The 23228-nt window shown below is 40.3% G+C and overlaps 1 protein-coding gene across 4 annotated transcripts in view; it reads right to left on the bottom strand.

Annotated features, from left to right (window-relative positions):
• Positions 1 to 462: 462 nt before the first annotated feature.
• SLC24A2 (solute carrier family 24 member 2) overlaps positions 463 to 23228 on the bottom strand; it is a 114796-nt gene continuing 92030 nt past the window's right edge. For all 4 annotated transcript variants that reach the window (XM_040580227.1, XM_040580231.1, XM_040580230.1 and 1 more), the window contains 4 exons: positions 13662 to 13790; positions 7037 to 7126; positions 6428 to 6594; positions 463 to 4393 (listed from right to left, as the gene is read on the bottom strand). In XM_040580227.1, coding sequence (XP_040436161.1) covers positions 4144 to 4393; positions 6428 to 6594; positions 7037 to 7126; positions 13662 to 13790 — 636 coding nt within the window. In that variant the 3' untranslated portion in view covers positions 463 to 4143. The remainder of the gene's footprint in view (positions 4394 to 6427; positions 6595 to 7036; positions 7127 to 13661; positions 13791 to 23228) is intronic.

The following is a 23228-nucleotide window of genomic DNA, read 5'->3' as shown; positions in this document are numbered from 1 at the left end:
CCCACTGTGCCTTATACTCCATGAAGGTTATGCAGCCATATCAATTGAATAAATAAGCAGAAACATACAGACACAGAGAGCCTGTCTGCACTACAAGAAAGCACTAGCTTTCAGTAAAATAGTTGAGAGTTTTGCTGAAAGATTTTTCCATGTCTACATGTAGCTCTTGAGGAGATCACCCTCATATCACAGTTTTTATCATGCTCTTACACCATTTACCCTACAGATTCGACCATGATGGCTTCTGAGAGAAGCCAGATTTTTTTTTTCCTGCCCCATACTGATAGGACCTATTCCTTTCTTTAATTCCAATGAAGTTAGTGCAGAAAATTTGGAAAATTTGTAAAGCAGGTTATAATCTGACCCACAATCCTGCTCAAGTGCTACTGGAAATCCCTTCCAAAAATAATGTCCAACATTGTATCTGTTCAGTTGGCTATTTAACCTGAAGTTGCATTCTTACCTTAGTGTGTTGCCAACCTGACGTTGTCCTGAAAGCACTAAGCTAGAACTGGATCTTGATTAAAAAAAAAAAAGTATTAATTATTAATTTATGTTTCATAAGGACTATCCAGAAAGCAGCATCAAATGAATAAATGAGCACAGGCATACTGGCAGGTAGAAGAGGCTTTAACAACAACCAGCTTGCTATAGAATTTGGGCAGTTTGTGGGACGAGAACCCTAGTGAAGTCACTCAGAACTTTGAACAAAACAGAACTTTATTTTGATTTCTAGGTGTACAATGTTGAGAAATGTTCATGGATCCCACAGTGAAACAATTATGAACAATGAGAAACACTTCATGCTGGGAAGTTTGCTGCCACTGTAAAACAGGAGTGTCGCAGCAAGTGGTGTGTGTTTTCAGCTGTGCTGAGCCTGGACCACACATGGACATTCAGTCACTCGGTTGCAGCAGCTCCTGTTTGTTCTCTCAGCACTTCAGTTTAAGATTTTGAAACTCCTGCATGGGATAAGGGGCCACGCTTCCACCTCCATCCCATTCCTCTCTTTTATATACCAGCAAAGCTGTTGCTTGTTAATCAAAGCGCACATCACGTGCAAGTATCCTGAAACAGGCTACTCCAGTAGTTATGTAGAAAGCTACCTTGGTAAGTATAACTAGCTTTCATAGTCAGCCTCTGCAGAAAGTGCCACTCAACTGAAATCTCTCCTATTACCTCTGGAGGTGAGCTGCCACTGACAACACAGTTATTCATCCATTTGAATAATGATCTGCCCAGCACATGCAAGGCAGTGGGAGCTGTGAGGTTTCTCATTCCTGAGGGGAAAAAATTACTTTTAATACCTTCCAAGATAAATATGTTGACAGAGGCAAGCAGACATAGGAAAGTAATGAGTCAGATATATTTTAAGATAGCATACAGATGCCTTTACAGGATACTAGGTTTTAACCCTACACATAAAATTCCTCCTTCAAGCAATTGATGCCAGCTTTGCACTGAAGTATTTCCAGTGTGTAGGTCTTTTGATCAGTTACTCCCTTCCCCCTACCTGCCCTCACTGGGGCAGCAGTCTCTGCTGCTGCTGCCCTCACTTCACAGACTGTACCAGAACACTCTTACAGCTCTCAAGATCAGGCAGGGCTTTTTCCTTTCCAGTGTGGGAGTTACACCATACTGGCCATGAAGTCATCAAAAAAAGAAAAATAAAAATGAGTAACATACTGAACAGAAATAAGACTCTTGCTCTTTGTTGCAGTTTCTTGATTTGAAATGTCAGACCAGTGAATGTGGGCATCTTTGCTTATTTTAAGTGCCCATATACACAGACCTATCATGATCCCGCACAAGCTCCTTTAGATATCTGTGTCTTATTCTGCTAACTTGGGAAATGATTGCCTGTTTTGAGCACGGTCATCAGAAATAAAAGCATTTGGTGACTCCCCTGGGACACATTATACCGTGGAGTCAGCTCTGTATTTTGGGACACCTGTTCCATTTGAGCTCAGAATTTGGGTTATACATTTGCTTTTGCAGGATTGCTCTTCTTCTCAGTAGAGGGCATTGTAGGTATGTATATACCTATCCTTCCATTGCGTACACCCTGTAGAAACAAATGTTAAGAGGTGGGCAGCACTATCAGGTAGGTATTCTGGAACAATGAAGGATCTTAAACACACAGACAAATTTTTGCTCACAATGAGAGAAGCTCACACTAAAAAGCACTAAGAAGCAAGAGGTGTTGCAAATGTATGGTTAAGATAAAATATTCATTCTGAATGTAGCTAGGACTTAATACCTTAGGACAAGACATGAGTAGCAGACATTGTAATTCCTAGTTTTCATGCTTTTGTGCATTAGTAACTCACTCTTTTTCTTCATTATATGAATAATATTAACATTTTAGTAATTTTTTAATATGTACTTTTAAATGTTTTCTCTGCCATTGTTTTCTGTCAAGTCCTTACTCTCTAATCAGATACTGTTACATACAAACACATATAACAGGAAAATAGTAAAGGACAAAGGGGATAAGTGAGAAGCAAACAGCATGGAACACAAGAAAACAGACAAGACAAGATGTGCTGAGCCTTCTGTTGCACAGCTGTGAGCATGACGTTGCCATTGTGAGCATAATATAAATACAAAACAATGCTGAAACAGGTCACAGAAATGCGCTGAAATTTCATGAACTCTAACTGCACAAGAGACTCAAACAAACAAACCACAATTATCTGAAAAAATTTAACACCCATTCCAGTTCTTCCATTTATTTTTTTTAATCATCCAAACTACAGGAAAGAAGAACACTTCGTTGCTTTCTTTCTCCCTCCATATTTTTTTTTTTGAGGCTTTCAGTAAAAGAACATAGTGTTTTCACTCTTTCCTGGGCTTCTTTAGACATTCACACTTCCAGCAATACTGAAAAATTTTCATGTAGGTTTCTTGCAGCTCCACTATATTTAAATTGTTAGTTTCTTCTACCTAGTTTCAAGATTTATAAGAGCAAATATGAACTGCCCCAGCTTTGTACGTCAGCTGGGGATGTCTTCCAGCAATAGCTATATGTAGTTGTGAAGGTCCTTACACTGCAAGTAATAGTGAAAGATAGCCTGTAAAACATATATCCACTTCAACAATTAGGCTGTCACTTTACAACTACTGTTTTTCTGTATGAAATACTATGCATGAGCAAATTAGCCTTTTTCTGCTGACATGAAAAGGCAAACTCATAATGATAACAACATCTGAAAGCCATTGGTACTGTTGTTAGTATTGCTGCATTAGAAAAAATGTTGTGTTCACATAGTAGTTGTGTGATCTCTCTGCATGCTGTGTTGCTATTTGAGAAGAAAAGAGTATCCCCATTCTGGTCTTTGCATGTGAATGCAATGAAAATCTGCACCAGTCACAAAATGGCCAGCCAGTGTGGCACCTTCAGTGCCAGACCAGAGTTTCTGGAATCTGAAGAGTTTTGCAAGATGTAATAAACCACTATTAACATCCTGCCAATTGCCTTTACAGACCTGTGATGCAGAGGATCAGAAGACTGATGAAGTCCCTGGCTTTGCTGAAATCACATCATATAAAGATCACATCACATATGAAGAGATATGCAAGGTCTTCCCTGTCTGTGACTCATGCACTCAGTGTATGCTTTCCACTCAGGAGTTTCAGTAGATCATCAGAAAAATCCCATACCACGGTGTGTGTGGGGTGATGCCTCCAAAAAGTTAGTATTAGCATTCCTCTTAAAAGATGAGAGCTTTAAAAAATAAGCATATTGTGTGTCTGTGTATACTATGACAGAGAAAGAGAGGTCTGGGTATGTACCATAGGCATAGGAGAAGCAGTAGCTTTCACTGTTGCCGTGCGTATGCAGCATCTCCAGTACTGAGCAGCGAGCATGTTCTGCAGCAGATAAAGAAAACCTCAGCACATCTGGACTCCACCTTCATGTGTGTCTGTACTGTCCAGCAGCAGTCATTCTTCACCTTGAGATCCACCCTTTGTATCCTTTTCTTACTTTCTTTTAAAATTGAGGGAGAGGAAATTCACAAATCCATGTTTTCATAGAAGTTTTCCATCGTGGTTTTTTGCTGTTTCATTTTGAGATAAGTTTATTTTTGAATAAATATATTGGGGATTTTTTTTTTCTCTCTCAAGAAACAGCACTTTTCTCTAGATGGAGACAGGACACTGGATCACTTTGTCCTCTAGGAGGACACTGACAATCAGGAACACAAAATAAAGTCCAAACATGAGAAAGCCCAGAATTTTATTCATTCTCCACTTGCAGAAAGCGATGGAGAGGATGACGAACAGCAGCATGATGAATAGGAGGACAATTGCACAGAACAGACCATTGCTGCTGACTGGCACCGGGATAAAGCTGTTAATCACTGCATACAGGAGCCACGGAAGAGGAAGGCTGTTAAGAAACAGAAAAAAAAAAAAAAAAAAGAATTGGGAACATTGCAGAAGTACAGAAAGGGGCACTACAAAGTTTCTGGAAGCACTTCAAAATACAACCAGAGGCTTCCAGCATAAAGTGAGGCAGGAAGAGTTTCCACTCTTCCAATATATACATAAATCTAGTTTGTCAGCTTGCTTGGGGTTCTTGGGGATTTAGGCTCCTTACTCTTCCACCAGTTACATTTCCCTTGGCTGACAAATACCTGGTATCCTGTCTGTGAGCAGGAAGACCACTTTCATTTGTTTATGGATTTCAGACCATCACTGGAAGAATCTACTTCCATTCTCTTGCCAAGAGCTGGTATGACAGGGGAGTAGGTCACATAAAAACATGTCCTTGCCATAAAGAACTATCGCTGTGCAAGGCACTGCCCCGCAGATTTGGTCCTTAAAAGACTTGATCCGTATTTACTGTATAAACCTGTGTTAAAATATGAACTTCAACTGAACTCCAGCTTAATTTCTATTTATGTATTTGTATTTCACAGAATGAGACAACAACCTCTGGAAGATGTCAAGGAAATAAGTATTTAAGCCATTGATCAGAGTTCAGCAGGCTTAGAAAGCATGAAGAGAGTTGTCAGAAGCTCAAAATGTTCAAACTTCGAATAAGCAGCTGAAGAAAGAATAATTTATTACAGCCTCAGTACTAACTGCACCAGCCTACAGCTCAACTGTGCCATTTCTGTTGTAAACATACCAGGTCTAGCAGACTGGTATAGGACAAAACATTTCCATTGGCAGGAAGACTGAACATGTTAAGAATAGTAAGGAAAGTAAGAAAGCATTGCAAAAAGGAGATGTTTTGTAATGCACCCTACGTGCTTTAAGTTGAAGCACATGGTAGCGAACAATGTTTTCATGTATTTTACAGGTCTGCTGCTTATAGATGTTATTTCAAACTCTTCATGCTTCTGGATTAACAGGAAAAAGTGGCCCAGTTTTTCTGCTGTGTCTAAAGTACTGCCATTGGCTAAGAGATGGAGTAAAAAAGCCATTTATTATCCACTCTAACGTCAGGATCCCTTTTTGTACCTATGCAGTTGCTGATATATTTTCAGCAGTAAAAAACAGGATCTGTTGTGGGCTGTTTGGGACTATGACTAGACCTGTTCTTCTGTGTATGTGATAGCAAGTAACACCAAAGATGGAGAAACGGAGAGTATGGACATGATTCTTACTGCCTTTGTCCTGTGTTGAAGATGGGAATGTAGGAATAAAGACAGAGCTTGGTGGTATATTTCCTGCACATTTTTGAAACACAGAGGCATAGACTACAATATTTCTGGACATGATCTACTTTGGTCTCAGAAGGTCAAAAAGGAATTTGAATTCCAACCACATGCCATGCATCATTATCCTAGAGCTGCCATGAAGCAGTGAAGTGTAAATAGCACATCTCTACAGTCTTATTTCGCTTCACATTGTAAGAGCTATAAAAAGGATCCTTTGTGTTAATAGAGAATTGGTTTGTAATTTGGGAATTCCCAGGTATATAAAAAAGTCGCATGTCCACAACAGCCTAAATGAGCAATACAAGACAATGACATTCTGTTTTTATGACAGCAAACACATTGAATACTGAAGAGGCAATGGATTGTTCCCGATCATCTTTTATAAAGAATGCTATAGTATAAGCACAATGAGTGGTAACATAAGCAAACAACAGCAACCTGACAAAATCATAAAAACCTTCAGACATTCTTTCTTGGAACAATGTTCTTGCATACTTTTTAAGTGCAATTCATTCACCTAGGCAGCTCTGCAATGTATCAAAGGAGAATTACACATAAATTTTTAATAATTCTGTCATAGGAATGTCTGTAAACTTAGGAGCACTTGACGTAGTAATATCCATTGCCTATTCGCATCATTCTCCTTTTTAAGTATCAATGGCAGAAAATTGCTGTAGACAACACCAGCAAAAACGCAGCAACATGCTAAGAGCAAAAGACTTGTTAATAGACAATTTTCTTGCTGTAGGACTTACCCCACTGTGATGTCAAATATGTTGCTTCCAACAGAACTGGATACAGCCATGTCCCCCAGCCCTTTGCGTGCTACAATAACACTGGTAATAAGGTCAGGAATGGATGTGCCAGCAGCTAGAATAGTCAATCCCATGATTTCTTCACTAATACCAATGGTCTCTCCAACCTAAAAGGGTTTAAGTAGAAACAGAAAAGAAGTCCCGTGGTGAAGAAATGCTTCCTGCTGTAAACCTGGTTAACCAGGGATCTTATCCTGGAGCTTGCTGACTAGCTTGGAGAACAAAGTCAAGATGGGAGAATTATTTGTTTTCATGATTTCCATGTTTCAGGAGAAAGGTAAGATTGTCAAATAGAACCAACAGGCATTGAAAAATGGTTGCTGATGGCTCTGATGTTACCAGAATGATCAAGTCCTGTGGTCAGGAAAATGGCAGTCTCTGAACTACTTTCTGTTTAGTGAGTAGTGATTTACCTCATCCATTGTTGCAGCTCCTAAAATAAAGCACCATTCAGCATGACACAGAAGATGGACTCCGATTCTAAATGATCTGTCACAGTGCAAACCAAAAATGTAGGGCTTGTATATTTTACCAGTATGACCTCCTTACCTGATGTGCCCACCAGACCATTAAGTAAGAAAAAAATGCAATCCAGCTGATTGAGCCAAAAAATGTGATAGGAAAAAATTTTCTTGAGCTCTGAAACAGAAACAAAGAGAAACAGTGAATACCTAAATTGAAGTCTGATAAACTGTACTGTCATTTGCTTCTCATTTTTTCTGATTACCTCTTCTGACCAACCATTTAGATGATTATCAGATGATCAACATAAATGTCAAGAACGGTAAGGAACTGACTCCTTAACATGTTCTTAACATAAGAACATAAGGAACTCCTATGCCTCATTCTTCCAACTGCTTCAGTTGTAAAATAACACCTCCTAACAACCTGCATGACAAACAGCAATTTTTGTAATTTGTATCATATTCTACTATGCTGCAGTTTGCACATGTGTTTAGCTGAATGGTGGCTTGACTTCTAAACTTATTAATAACTTCATGCCTATTCAGAAAGAATGTTTTCAAATTGCTAAAACATATACCCATAGCTTTCATTCATACATCAGTAACTTTGTGTAATACTTTTCACAGTCAGTATAACAAAGGCTGACATATGACTGAGCTAGAAAACTACGCATCTGAAATTTGTTAGGGCATTTACTTTTCTTGGGAAAACAACTTTGTTTCTCAATTAGAACAGAAGATACATTAAACACGTTTGCCATGCTTTGTTTTTTAGGCTAGTTTGTTATAAAACCATGTAAAACACACTTTGAGGCCCTTCAATTAATTAAAAACCTGTAAAACACCAAAGTAACTTCATTTTCACATCTCCCTTACTAATGTCAAACTCTGAATAGACAGCATTCTTGCAGCCAATGAATGGGTTATATTCAGATTAATGACTTATTTTGGTTTCTGTTCTTTCCAGTCTTTTGCATCATCCATATTTCCTATTGGCCAGCGAGACCTACGTAACCAAAAGACATCAAGTTAACTACTCAGGGAAGGAAACATGACTGTAGTATTGTACCAGGCAATCACTGTTTAAATCAAATTAGTGTTTAAAACGAAATTTGCACTGTGAATGAATGCTACCAGTCTTGAATGAAACCACAGCCTTTATGAGCATCGACCTTCTGAACACAGATTCTCACTCCAGATGACTTCTGATGTGCCACTAGCACGGTCTACAAATTTTCATGAATAAACAGTAGGACTGCTTGTGGAAGTAATCATATCTCTTTGAATACTTGTTCCAGCTGCTGCTCAATCCTGCAGTACATTTTTCTGTTAAGCCCTCACTAAATCCATTTTCACACTTTGCTCTGTGTCCAGAATTTTTGGGCAGCACACCTTGCCTGTACCCCTCTCCACTGCAGGACAGGCCCCTGCTGCACCAGGAGACTCATTGGCCTGTGGGTCATTCCTAGGTGTTTTGGGAGCAGACCAGACTGCAGAGCTTTCCCTGAACATGTCGTAGAGAAAATACAATTTGGATTCTGCCAATTCAGCTCAAGCCTCGATAAAGCCCTCTTTTTTAGGGAGCTTACAGGGCTGCACAGCCAGCTTTTCTTGTATAACAAGCACAAGAGGCATTTATATGGGACAGCCTTATGTTTAGGGATTGATCAGCATGGGTGGCTGTGGACTAAGAAGTGCTCATTAGGTGGACTAAGGGCTGGCCATCAGAGCTGGTCATGTGGAAATAAAACTCTTTTGTCAGCTGAACCAGAAAAGAGCGAGGCTGGTCTGCAGCTCATTGAAATCATGTAGCCTCTTTCTGCTGATGTAAATGGAATGAGATCTGATCATTACCGATGGGGAAAAAGGTAAAGTCAGCAATGGCAATTGTGCACACTCATCTAAAGGATGGGACTATTAGAAGGTCCATATTGGCTTTAGGAGCAGGTGCAGCTGTAGGCTGTGCTACAGAACACTTACACACTCCCTGTGAGCACTCTGCATAATGCTAAATGCCCTCCTGAAAACTGAGCTTGTAAATGTTGACTAACATGACCTATACAACTCTACAATTGAACATACATAGGAACAGGCATTAAAGACGGTACAGATTTAACAACACTCCCAAATCCCCTCTTTAAATATAGGCATGAATCGCCTCAATGACACCTGGAAACATCCCTTTCACATTAATACCATTACTGTTACAAGCCCTGTTTCTAGAACTGCCCAGGGTACTTTAGGTGATCTGCTTCTTAAATCTTTATAGAGCAAACAGAGTTACTTTTTCAAAAGAGAGTTCTACTTTTTTATCAAATTAGAAAATCTGATAATAAGTTTCCAATGTTTAAACCTACTCAGATGGACTTTTTAATTTTAGAATCAAAACTTTACGTGCAATGGGGGACAGAAGACCTTAGGTTGAAAAGGAACACAATTTGAAAGGAACACAAAGATGGCTGTTAAAATGGTGCTCTGACACCAGTGGGATCAGAACTGAGCCCAGAAGGGCTAAATGAATCTAACCATCAACTTCCTTTAATTAAATTAAACAGATAGCACTTCTTCTTCAGTATTCTCAGTAGCCAGAACTTTCAACTTTTAATATTTTTTATCTTCCTTGTAAAAACTGGGATTTTCTGGCAACACATATGGTGAATGAGATGATGAAGCAATAAGCTTGTTGCAGCTGGTCACAAAAACTACACAGAGCACCTTGTAGCAACGCAATTTGAGTAATCACTATGCAACACTCAAGATGTAGGCATACATTTGCTTATGCAAAACTAATACAGCAAGAGCTGCACCAGATAGTAATAGCTCTCTGTCAGTGTAATTATATGTACAAAACGGTTCTTGCAAAATAACGAGACATTGCCTATTTGAGTCAGACGCCCCCAGAATTCAGATGGCTAAGAATTATGTCAGTAACTTTGCAACTTGTGTATTCCTTGTCTGTCTTAGCCAATCCTTTCCCAGTAAAATCAATTGATAAGCAGCAGTTCAAGAGTAAGACTACTTTTTTTTTTTCCCCCAAAGGGAGAACATTTAAACTTAAAAAGGACAGAATTTAAAGCTTGTACATATTACAGGCAATGAAATCAAGAATGGACTCCATAGATGCTGCTATATAATTTGCACATAGATGACATTTTAAAAAAGCAGTAATGAGAGTGCTGATTCTTTTTCAGATGCTGGATTTTATTTCCAGATTATAATAATACTCATGCTTATTTTGTAACTAATTACAGCATTCTTTTGAGATTTATCTCTTTGCAACTCCCTAGCTCTTGGAAATATAGAGAGCTGCCAGTTCCAAGCATCTTCCTAGAAGAATTAGTCAGAGACAGCAGACAGCAATACTTCTCTCCACCTTTTCTGGTAGCTGTTGTGACCGTTGCCTTGTAAAGACGGAGAGCTAAGTTTATTACCAATTGTTGTAATTGGTAATAATTGTTGTGGTCATGGTAACAGACAATTGAGAAAAGTCATGGCTCATGCAGTTCACATGCTGTTTTCTTTCAACAAAAGAGGAATAATTTTGTAATTTCACTGTAGATCGGTTGGGTTGGTACTGTTCCTGTCTATCAGCAATCTTAAGGACATTTTTCTTGGTACACTTCTGTATTGATTTCATGCCAGTGTCTGAAAAACAGGACTTTAAGTGGCAAGAATGACCCAGGTATGAAGGTTTTTATTGTCTAAGAGCCTGATGCTAATGGATAGTGAGTACTAAATAATTTGCAAAGTAACTAGCTTAATTTTAGCCTGTATCATTACCAACATATTTACTTTACATTTAACCTGAATGAATCATATGTTTATCTTGTATATAAATTTATCTGCATTGCAAGCTTTGATTTTCCTTTCATACTTGACAGTGCTTAAATCTGATTACTCAGAACCTGCTCCTGTAACTGGATCTGTGCAGGAACATCCTGTCCTTGTCCCCTTGGTAACAGTGCATCTCTGTATGGCAACAAGAGTTCATGTAAGTTGTACCTCTTAATTGGTAATGGGAATTTGCAGAGAAACAACGAACTGCCCCATATGGGTCCAGTGACAGCAGGACTGGAGCCCTGAGAGCCATTTTTCTGGCCTGTAACACAGAGGGATGGACAGTACAGTACGGCTATAACAAAAGATGGTGTTCAATATCTGCCACTGACCCGCTGGGCCACCTTGGTCACGTCATTTTCCTTTCAGTCAGTCAATATCCCTTACTGCAGAAGCTGGCCAGTTACATTTGTGGCCTTTACAGACACACTGGGGAAATAAGCTATTGGTACAGGAACAATACCCATTACTGTTCAAAACATCTGAACAAAAAGTCAGGTACAAAATTCCCCAAGGGCACACATACCTCTGGTGTACTGCCAGCAACATTATTGATGTTACAGTAAGGATTTTAATATATACTGGCTTAATGTAAGCATGTATTATTAAGGCACTAAACACACATTAGAACATGTCAGCTATTGAATCAGCTGAAAGTTAGTTGGAGTAATGCATAATCTACCCTAAGTATATAAAAATCTGCATGTATGTACATCAGAGCATAAGACAGCAAGGATTTTTCTAACTTTATATGCAGAGACCTTGGATATGAATTTTTTTTTCTAGGGCTTCTGAGTTTCATGTGGCTAAATATAGCTTGGTATAGTACAAATAAATGCAGTCAAACTGTCTTCATTATGTGGAGATAAAATATATTTCAGAAAAGAGACTCCAGGAGGAAAGCTGAACTAATTTTTGAAAAGTGGACACACAGAGGATGTCAAAGGCTCCACATGGTCTCTCAAATCAATAGCTAGCACACAAGTATTCATTTTATATACCCACATTCTGATCTGAGCATCCTGATGAAGAATTTGGGTTGCTGGCTAAAATTACCATACTTGCAAACCAAGCCCCTCATGACAGGCTTACCTACAAAAACTATTTAAGTATTATTTTAGGTTTGTTTTAATTTTTGCCTCACAGATTTAATGGAAAACTGTTTTCTGATGCACATGCTGAGCTGTGATACTGGGGTTTGGTTTTGTTAGGAAGGGACTATCAGGGATGGCACACAGACAAAAGTGAGGCAGTATTAGAGACAAACACACTAATAAAGAGTCCTTGCAAAGTAGACAGTTTATGCAGTCATCTGGTTAATTCTTTGACAGCAGTGTTCAAGGTAAGCAGCTTGTCATAGTGACACAGCCTGGTACCTACTTTGTTATTACTACATGCAATTACAAACTACATTTCTTTTACTGCTGTATAAAAGCTACTCCTTTCAGCCAATGACTTTTTAAAACTCTGTTGCCTGTTGACATATCTGGCATGTATACAGCTGTGCTTATCTTTTGGGTTACCACAGGGTATTTTAACTGCATGTTGTCAGTATGTCAGTTCTGTTGTGAACAACACTAGTGTTAATAATCATGCACATCACACAGTTGCATGCAACTTCTTGAGATACTTGCTTTCCAAACCCATTATTTTAACAACTGTTCTCATTTGTACAGTACAGAATAGTGGATAAGGCTAGATGTCTGTTGATGTTAACTCCAGATTTCCAAAATTCAAAATAACGTACATACTTATTTCTTTGCAGTACTTGCTCATTTTGGGCCAAAAGATCAAAAAAACGACAGGGATAACTTTGAATGATAAAAGGAGGGTATAAATACAGAAATAAACAATCTTGAAATTCATGTAGTATGCTCTCTGTGTTAACAAACTAGTGTTTATCAGAGTTATCTGAAAAGTTAAAGTTTAAAGACTGGAAAGGAAAACATCAGTTTATATCCTTTGAAAAACAATTATCTAAAAAGAAATCAGAGGTCTTATTTTAGCTTGTTTCTTGCTCCGAATTGCAGTTTTCCAGTGCGTGGGATGGGAAAGTTTTTCAGTGTGTGTGAGGAGGAAAAAAGAATTCAGGATGTTGATTTATAACATTATAAGCTGTACATCCCTCTCACAGCAGTTTTAAATCTATTTTTGATCCAGAACAGAAAAGAGATTAAAACACTACTAAAGGATCTTTTCAGCTCTTGACTTTTTTCTTTTACTTTCCATGAGCCTCCCCAGTCAGGTCTATTTTTATATGTGAATATGAAAGTGGTAAGATTTGATAACTTGTCACAGTAAGTCATTTGTATTAATAGCCTTACATCAAGCTGTGTTTGGGATGAAACTAGCAAGTATTTCACACATGGAAGGACTTACGGATCTTGTTCTAATAAGAAAATCAAAAGATGACAACTAGAAGACAAAGGTCTAGTAGAACATGCATTTAAGAGAAATGTGTATCATTACTTTTGAAACACAGAGAAAATTTAGACAGTCTAAAATCTTTCCAGTTGTACTCTTTAGGGCACTACAGATGAACAGACTTCCTCAGCACTTATGTGATATTCAGTGGAGATCTAGACATGCAGATGTGAAGGCCCCAAAGAAGTTCTAAAATCTTCCACTTTATGTTGTAAAATATTAGTGAATACAAATGGCAATCTTAACAGAGCTATTACCAACGAGTTGCCCATAAGCACCCATTTGAAGATTTGAAGACTGGTGCTGTGAACTTTTCTTCAAGAAGAAACTATTAAAGAAAATCATTAGCTCCATTTTTACATAAATCCACTACAGTACCCTTTTTGGCATTTAACTACAGAGCCACCCTGTTGTGCAAAACAAACTGACTTACAACAACAGTTACTTACAGGTTTTCTGACATCCGGGAGGGAAGCCCACAGTGGAAAAACAATGGGTAACACAAGAAGGTAGGTGAGCTGCTTGCGTGGGGTGTCAGGCCAGGCCAGGCTGAGAGGCTGGTCCTCATCCTCTTCATTCTGTAAGAAAAGCCGCAGTGAGGAGGATATTGAAGTGGATGAATGAGGTTAGGGATTCTTCAAAGAGAAGTCCTGAGGACTGTGCTGTATTTTACTGAGAACCCATGGCGGATGAAAACACTGCATTAACACCACACCTACCTAGCAACATCAGCTAGGACAGAGCAAAAAGATTCTGGCCAGACTGAAGAATCCCTGCAGCACAGGCTGCCTGAGGGCATCCATTTGAGGCTATGCTGACAGTGATGCTGGTGCCCAGGGAGCATGGAGCAGTTTGGTGCCTTCTACCTGGACGGGAATCTTGTGCCTCAGGTACATCTTGGGATGTGGGCTAGTCCAGTCAAGGATAAAAAGTGGTGTGGACTGCACCAGGCCTGGCCACATAGATAAAGACAGGGAGAGAGACAAAGATAGAGATCGGGGCAGGGGACAGAGAGATGGAGACAGAGAGAGGGGTGTGTGTGTGTACAGACACACACAAACATATATGTGCATATAAATAGAAATATATGTATGTGCATATGTATGTATACATATATCTAACTTTTTAAGCTTTTCTGAGTAACGTAAAAAGTTACAATTTAAGATATATCTATATATACACATGTATATACACATGTGTACATATATGTATATATATATGTACATGTATATGTATTTTCTTGTTCATAGGACCATAGGGTAATTTAGGCTTGCAGGGTCCTGGGGAGCTCCACTGCCCAGCCAGAGGGAGTCAGACCAGGCTGCTCAGGGCTCTGACACTCAAACTGAGAAACCCCCAAGGATGGAGATGGTGCAGCCTCCCTGGGTGCCGGCTCCACCACTGGGCTGTCCCCATGGAGAAAAGGCTTCCCCTTATCTCCAGCCTGAACTTCTTGTGTTTAGATCAGCCACAACGCAGCAGTCTTCTTAACAACTTGGTGCTAAAACTAAAGACATTCTTCTCCTGTTTGTGTAGCTGATTTTCATATCTATCTCTAGTCTCCTTTTTATGAGTATGCTGTGCGCCTGTCACCTCTATTTCAGAGTAGGGGTATGGGGACCTTCTCCAGCGACAGAAAACCTTTTGGCTGCCACAACACTTCTCTTCCGTTAGACTGCTCCTGCTAATGAAATGGAGCCCTCTCAGACTGCTACAGAAAGAAAGTGAGCATGATTCAGCCTTTTGGCTGTATGTATTAAAGTAACTTTTACACTTTTAATATAGACAGGCAATGTCTCCAGAATTCCACATGGATCTAACTTGATATATCACAGAATAAGGCAATGGAAAAAATGGCCCGAATGGTTCTTTCACACAGATGGGTGTAATGCCTGTTAAGCCTGTGGAAAGTTTCCTAGGGAGTTCAGTGAAAGCTAAAGAAGTCCAAAAAAGAGTCCCTGGTGAAAACTCTGTTTGTTTGAGAGCATGAGTGGTATACAACTACTTCCTCACATAGTGTTCTTGTTTTCTTCTTTTGCAAAAAGATAGCAATTGAGATTCAGTCCTCTCTGCAGTGTGCAAGTTACTCTTCTCATAAATTTACAATGCAGGTTTTTTGTCAGTTATTTCCCTGTCTTAAGATGGCTTACATAAACCTTATATCAATGCTGTAAGAAGCAGTCATTTGAACGGCCACGTCAGTTATTTTTTCCTAAGCATAAGAGTTATTGGTGAAATGTCACCATATGTTGGTATTGTTCATAACATTTGCTACTTACTGCTAATTTTGATTGAAGAGCCATTATGAACTCCTGAATTGTTCAACTACTCAGCTAGCTGAACTGATAGTACCTACAGAGGCAAGCTCAACTCTTAGCTCAGGCTCTTTCATCATGTCTGTGTTACCTGACACTGGTGGACTGGAAGAAAACCACTATTTAACTCCTGACACATTGACAAGCTGCAGCTACTTTTACAGTTATGTGTTGATGTCAGCAGAAGACAGCATTTTGTTAACCCCTACCTACACTTTGTGAAACTCCCACCTTGCATGATGGTAACTGTGCATTACTGTGAGATGGCAGTAAAGTGAACAGGTCATAATAGGTATAATCATTAAAATATTTTTTAAAAATACATAGGCACAATTTGACACAGTCCACACAGTACTTAAGAAGCTGCTGAGCAGCTTAGAAGGCTAGTTTTTGCCTTTAGTTTTCAGCTCTTTACCAAAGCGGGCAGATGATCTGTACTTCACTGCTGCAGTCTACCGAAGTCTGACTTCTGGGTGACTGGTCTGCTGCTGGAGTGTGTGGGGCTACTTCCTAAACACCAAATCCATTCCTTTTCCATTCTGGTAGATAGTGTTGGGATGGGGAAATCAATCAGAGAAGGATGCTCAGCTGTGAAATACGACGACTGAGGTAAAATTTGAGTGCAAAGGGACCAACTGAAGGGTTGCCTAGGTAACTCTTTCTGAGTGGCCTGTGTATAATACAAGCAGTGGACTCAGCTGGAATAAAGCTCCATAAATGACTGCTTCATAAACAGCACTGAAGGACAAAGTACTTCCTCAATTGCCGTCTTTAGAAATTAGCCATGATTAAAAACTGTACTTAATCACAACAAAGGCTTTACGTTAGTTTGAGCTTGCACGAGTCTGCAAAATGTACAGAAATCAATACCTAAGTTGGTTCATGCAGTACTATACTAGTACAGACGGTACATCAGCACTGGGCCTCATTCTGCTCTCATGTCTATGTCAAACAGCACTGGGCTAGCATGAGACCACAAGCAACATAACTGACTATAGCAAAGGACCACAAAGAATTACATATGGAGACTGCCAGATCTCTCCTGAGAAACCTTGATCTATCTGTTTGAGATATTTTCACCTTCAGGTTGTGCTGCTTTATCCATTTCCCCCAGGACAACTAACCCTGAAACATAAGGCCAGACTTAAGCTCACAGTGCTTTTACTTGCTAGTGTAACTCCAGGATGCCTTACAGATGCTACAGTCTGGATCACCATTTCCTATTTCATAAATCAGAATCAGCATATGATTTTCAAATCCTGACCTTCTAAAAATCAGTGGAAATAAGGAAGTTCAATGTATTTGTAAATCTAGCTTCCATGAATTTCAAAGGAATTTTGAACTATCCACTGAGGTTGAAGACAGGAAAGGGAAATAATTTTGGCAGCTATAAAACCACGGAAATGTGACTGTCATGCTCCAGACTAAGCATCAGTGATATAAAATAACTCAGCACAGATTTGTGGCAGAGATTGCACACACTGTCTATGACCCCAGCCTATCTACAATGTACATACTGAATACACATTCTCACTCTTTGTAGAAACTAATACTAAAACAAGAGTTTTGTCTGTATAATGAAAACTCAGCACTTGCAATGTTCAGTATGGTTCTCTTCTGCAATGCTGAGAAAAAAAACATAATGATAACATGATATATACATTGGAATTCAGTTGCCTAAACACACGTATGGTGGTGCCATTTTTGAAGCCTTCTGGTATCTCACTTGACCTCCACATGCCCCATAAGAAGTGGGAATATTCTGCTAGTTTATGACATACCTGCTATCATGATGTAAAAATCTCCATTTCTCTAGGCCAACTCAGGTGGTACCACCTACCCATCTATATGCAAATGAGTCCTACTTCAAAACTCACTCCCTGTTATGACTCTGTAGCTCATTAGTTTTAAAGTTACTGGAGTGAACACATGGGAAAGCTGGATTAGTTGACATTATGAACTCCAATGATAATACAGTATCTACACAAAGTTTCATTAAATTCACACAAATTTAACTGCTGTCACAAAAGCACAGGTCAAATTATAGTAAATACATAAATATACAGTAAAGTAAAACCTGAAGCTGTACAGACAATCACAGTTCTCCTACATTTCCAAATTAATTTTGGTGACTTGCCTGAAAGGATTGTCCAGAATACTAATGAACATAAAACTGAACAGTTTACTTATATTAATACAAATAGCGTTCTACGTAGTCATTAAACACATCAGTACCATCCCTGGCAGAAATGACTGCCATCAGTATCGCTTTCTCTTAACTAGCATGAACATCTGAAGACCTTTTCCCAGGCTTCATTTAAAGGTTGATATCTGGTAGGCAATAAGTGTATTGGGGGAGGTAGAAGAAGATAAAGTAGTGTAAAATCTCTGCAGTTTTTTATAATATGCTAAGATTGACTGGACTAAAGAAGATAGAAACAGCCATATTAGATATTCAGACCAAAGGCCCATTTACACCATACCTTGCTCCTGGCAATGATCAGATAGGGGCACTCAGGGAATAAGCATTGGAATGGGGCATATTTTTTCATCATTCCACAAATAGAACTCATACAAATTTTAGGTTGGAAAAGACTTACGATCATGAAGTCCAGTTGTAAACCTAACACTGCCAAGTTGCCCTAAACCGTGTCCCTAAGTGCCACAACTGCATGCCTTTAAAGACCTTCAGGGATGGTCACTCAACCACCTCCCTGGGCAGCCTGTTCTAATGCTTGACAACCCTTTCAGTGGAGAATTTTTTCCTAACATCCATTCTAAACCTCCCGTGGCACAACTTGAGGCCGTTTCCTCTTGTCCAATCACTTGTCACTTGGGAGAAGAGATGGACACTCATTCTACAGGCCTACAACCTCCTTTCAGGTAGCTGCAGGGTGTGATAAGGTCTCCCCTGAGCCTCCTCTTCTCCAGGCTAAACAGCCCCGGTTCCCTCAGCTGCTCCTCATAAGACTTGTTCTCTAGACCCTTGCACAGCTCCATTGCCCTTCTCTGGCCACGGCTCCAGCACCTCCATGTCCCTCTTGCAGCGAGGGGCCCAAACCTGAACACAGCGTTCGAGGTGCGGCCTCACCAGTGCCCAGTACAGGGGGACCATCGCTGCCCTGGTCCTGCTGGCCACACTGTGTCTGGTACCAGCCAGGGTGCTGCTGGCCGCCTTGGCCACCTGGGCACACTGCTGGCTCACGCCCAGCCGGCTGTGGACCAGCACCCCCAGGCCCTTTCCCACCAGGCCCTTTCCAGCCGCTCTGCCCCAGCCTATAGCGCTGTGTGGGGCTGCTGTGACCCAAGGGCAGGACCCGGCACTGAGCCCTGTTGAACCGCACAGGAATGGCCTCGGCCCATCGCTCCAGCCTGCCCAGGTCCCTCTGCACAGCCTGACTGCCCTAAGGACAGCAACACTCCCCCCAGCCTGGTGTCACCTGCAAACTTACTGAGGGTGCACTCAGTCCCCTTGTCCAAACTGTTGATAAAGACATTAAACAGAACCGGCCCCAGTACTAAGCCCTGAGGAACTCCACTTGTGACCGGCCACCAACAGCATTTAACTCCGCTCACCACAACCCTTTCAGCCCAGCCATCCGGTCAGTTTTCCACTCGGTGAACAGCAGAGCCATCCAAGCCATGAGCAGCCAGTTTCTCTATGACAATGTTGTGGGAAATGGTGTCAAAGGCTTTACTGAAGTCTCGGCAGACCACGTCCACAGCCCTTCCCTCATCCACTAAGCAGGTCATCTTGCCGTAGAAGGAGAGCAGGTTAGTCAAGCAGGACCACGCTGACTCAGCCAGACCACCTGGCTGTCCTGTATGCGCCATGTGACGGCACTCAGGATGATCTGCTCCATAACCTTCCCCGGCACCAGTGCCAGGCTGACAGGCCTGTAGCTCCCCAGATCCTCCTTGCAGCCCGTCTGTAGATGGGCATCAGACTGGCTAACCTCCAGTCAACTGGGACCTCCCCAGTCAGTCAGGACTGCTGATAAGTGATTGCAAGTGGCTTGGTGAACACTTCTGCCAGCTCCCTCAGTACCCTTGAGTGGATCCTTGTGTGTGTCTGAGTGGTGTAGCCTGCAGGTTGTTAACCATTTCCCCTTGGATTATGGGGCTTCATTCAGCTCCCCATCCCGGTCTTCCAGGTCAGGGGCTGGGTAGCCTGAGAACAACGGGTCTTACTGAGACAAAGAAGGCATTAAGTACATCAAACTTTTTTCCTCATCCTTTATCATTATGTTTCCCCCCACATCCAATAAAGGATGGAGATTCTCCTTAGCCCTCTTTTTGTTGTAAATGTATTTATAGTAAGGGTTTTTTTTGTCTTTTACTGCAGTGGCCACATTAAGTTCTAGTTGGCTTTGGGCCTTCAATGTCCTCCCTGTACAACCTCACAACATCCTTGTAGCTTTCCTGACTTGCCTGCCCCTTCTTCCAGTGTTCATAAATTAGTTTTTTCCTGAGTTCCAGCCAAAACTCTCTGTTCATCTAGATCTATCTTCTTCCCTGCTGGCCCACCTTTTAGCACATGGGGACAGCCCACTCCTGCATCTTTAAGACTTCCTTCTTGAAGAATGTTCATCCATCCTGGACATCTTGGCTATTCAGGGCTGTCTCCCAAGGGACTACATCAACCAGGCTCCTAAACAGGCCAAAGTTGGCCCTCCAGAAGTCTGAGGTAACAGTTCTGTTGACCCCCCTCCTTACTTCTACAAGAATCGAAAACTTACCATTTCATGATCTCTGTGCCCAAAATGGCCTCCAACCACCACACTACCCACAACTCCTTCTCTGTTTGCAAACAACAGATCCAGCAGGGCACCTTGCCTAGTTGGCTCCCTCACCAGCTGCGACAGGAACTCCAGGAACCTCCTAGACTGTTTCCTCTTTGCTACACTGTATTTCCAGCTGACATCTGGTAAATCAAAGTCCCCCATGAGCACTCAATTTAGTGATTGTGAGACTTGTCCTAGCTGCTTATGGAATATTTAATCTTTCCCTTCATCCTGGTTGGATTGTCAATAGCAGACTCCCATCATGGTACCTGCCTTGATGGCCTTACCCCTGATCCTTACCCATAAACACTCGACCCTTTTATCATTTTTGTCAACCTACAGTCAGTTAAAACACTCCCTAACATATGGGGCTATCCACCACCTCTCCTTCCTTCTGAAGAGCTTGTAGACATGGATTGCAGCACTCCGGTTGTGTGAGTCATCCCACCATATTTCTGATATTACAACTATATCATAATTTTCCAGCTGCCCATTGGCTTCCAGCTCCTCCTTTGGCTGCCCATGCTGTGTGCATTGGTGTAGATGAACTTCAGTTGGGCTGTTGATCCTGCCACCTTTTTTTTGGGGATGCCCTAATTCCTATGTGACTGTTCTCAGGTGCTTCTGTGGTTTCCAACACATCAAGAACCCTTATGTATTTGCTGCTGTTTGGATCTCCATCCCCTACATACAATGAGATGGCTAAGGTGCTGTGTGCATTAGCACAGGGACATTTCAAATGTGCTCTAGTGTACTCGGAGCACCATGGGGCACACTGTTCCTCAAACATGGGTGTGCCACCTTCAGGCTTATCTCTAGCGAGCCTGGTTTTATCCCTTTCCCTCTTCAAATCTTGTTTAAAGCTCTTTCAATGAGCCCTGCTAACTTGCTGTGCAAAGATCCTCTTCCCTCTTTGAGGCAGGTGTACCCCATCTGTCGCCAGCAAGACTGCTGTTATATAGATCAAACCCATGATCAATAAACCCCAAAGTCTGCCAGTGACACAGTCTCAGAGCTGGTTATTGATTTGCTGGGTCTTCCTGTTTCTTCCTTCGTCATTCCCTACAATTGGAAGGATAGAGGAGAACAATACCTGTGCTTCTAATCCCCTAACTAGTCATTAAAGGTTTAGACATAAGCTGCATTAGGTCTTCATATATAATAGTCATTAATGTGTTTCTATGAAACTCTCATTAGCTGTGATAATTATTTCTACTCTTTATTTATTGTATCCTTATTTTTCTTGCTTGTGTTTGGGACTGTCTTTTTTGTGACATATACATTTGCAGTGCTGAATATCATATGTATACTCATGCCTAGATGGGATGGATGTGGTACCCTAGTGCACATTAATCAATAACGATAACTGAACTAATTCTCCAATAGGAAAATGCTCACTTTGCATATTCTACCAGGGTTAATGAGGTACCTTTTTACACTACAAAAAATATAGTTATGATGCCCTATTTTCAAGCAATGAGATTAGAAGTATGGTTTTGCTCTGTGTTCTCTTTTACACATCTGTAACATTCTTTTCTTTTACACCACTCTATGTATACTCATAACCCTATTCTTTCCTATTTTTGCTACTTCAATTCTTCTATGTAACTCATTACAAATAATGAAAAAGGTACCAAATCTGTGGATGATTGATCTTTCACCAGTTCTTCATCCAAGAATGTCTATCTAATATTTGTCTGTAATTCCACAGAAGTCTCTTATTGGTTTGCTCTGGACTGGTCTGACAACTTTTCACAATTTCCCAAGAAAATTTTTGCAAGCAGAGGCAATGATGATATATATCATTATATAAACAATACAAACATATGGTGACACTTAATCAATAAGTATTTTGTTTATAAACAACAATTTATGGCAAACTCCATCTGCCAAAGTCACTGCTTCTAGCAAACATCAGAAAATCATTGTCTCCATGCATGCTTATGCTCACACTATCTTAGGAATAACAGTTGTTTTTCTGGCACAACATCAAACTGCATTTTTATATTTTTTTCCTGACAGTAGAACAAAATGGAAAATAATTACAATGAACAAATTGAAACTTATCTAAAATACTGAATCTGTCACTATTTACCAACTAGTCTGTATTGTATAATAGCTATAGCATATGAATTACAAATATTATACTCCGAGAGTTATTCTGTTAGCCCAACTAAGCTGAAAAGCTGAGCTATAAATTCTCATACTTGTACATCTTGTGCATTTTGATTTGTGGTATCATTAATCAGTACAGAATTATCATTAGGACTCCACAAGAAAGGAAACTGCAGACAGGAGCTATTTGCAGTTCAAATGCTTATGCTAAAGTATAGATATTGTACCACTTATAAAAAGGCAATTTCTTTCTTTGCCTGCTAGTGCTGCAAAAGTCTGCTGAGTTTGTTTTGTTTTGTTTTTTTTTTTTTCTTGGAAATGAAGAGCTCTGTACAACCCAACTTCTCAAAATAAGTGATTCAAGAAAAAAATATGGTGTCTTAAAATGTTACCTGTCTCAGAGGCAAGTACTGATTTTCAGAATTGAAACTGATTTTCTCCTTTAGAATAGCAAATCTCACATTAATTTATTTCACCAGAAAGGCAGAGGACAATGTCAGCTGGAGCCCTACTGTGAACTGCCTCATGTCTCTGCTTTCTGTTTCTTGTCTGTAACTTGAATCACTCATTTATGTTCTCCTACCTCTCATTTAGAAAAATAGTATCTGAAAGAAGGTGAGATGCTAAGTCAGTACAGTAGTATGCAATTTCTATGGGGTAACTAAGACAGAAAACAACATCTTTCCTCATGAATTCTTGAGTAAAATTCAAGCAGGGAGTAAAATTAAATCCCTGCACTTTCAGAATACAGTCTGTATACATGGATGCTCTTCTCAGGGCAGCTAATTTGTATGAATCCTCT

Source organism: Falco naumanni, chromosome Z (genome assembly GCF_017639655.2).
Source record: "Falco naumanni isolate bFalNau1 chromosome Z, bFalNau1.pat, whole genome shotgun sequence".
Taxonomy (NCBI): Eukaryota; Metazoa; Chordata; class Aves; order Falconiformes; family Falconidae; genus Falco; species Falco naumanni.
This window is presented reverse-complemented; position numbering and strand designations above follow the sequence as displayed.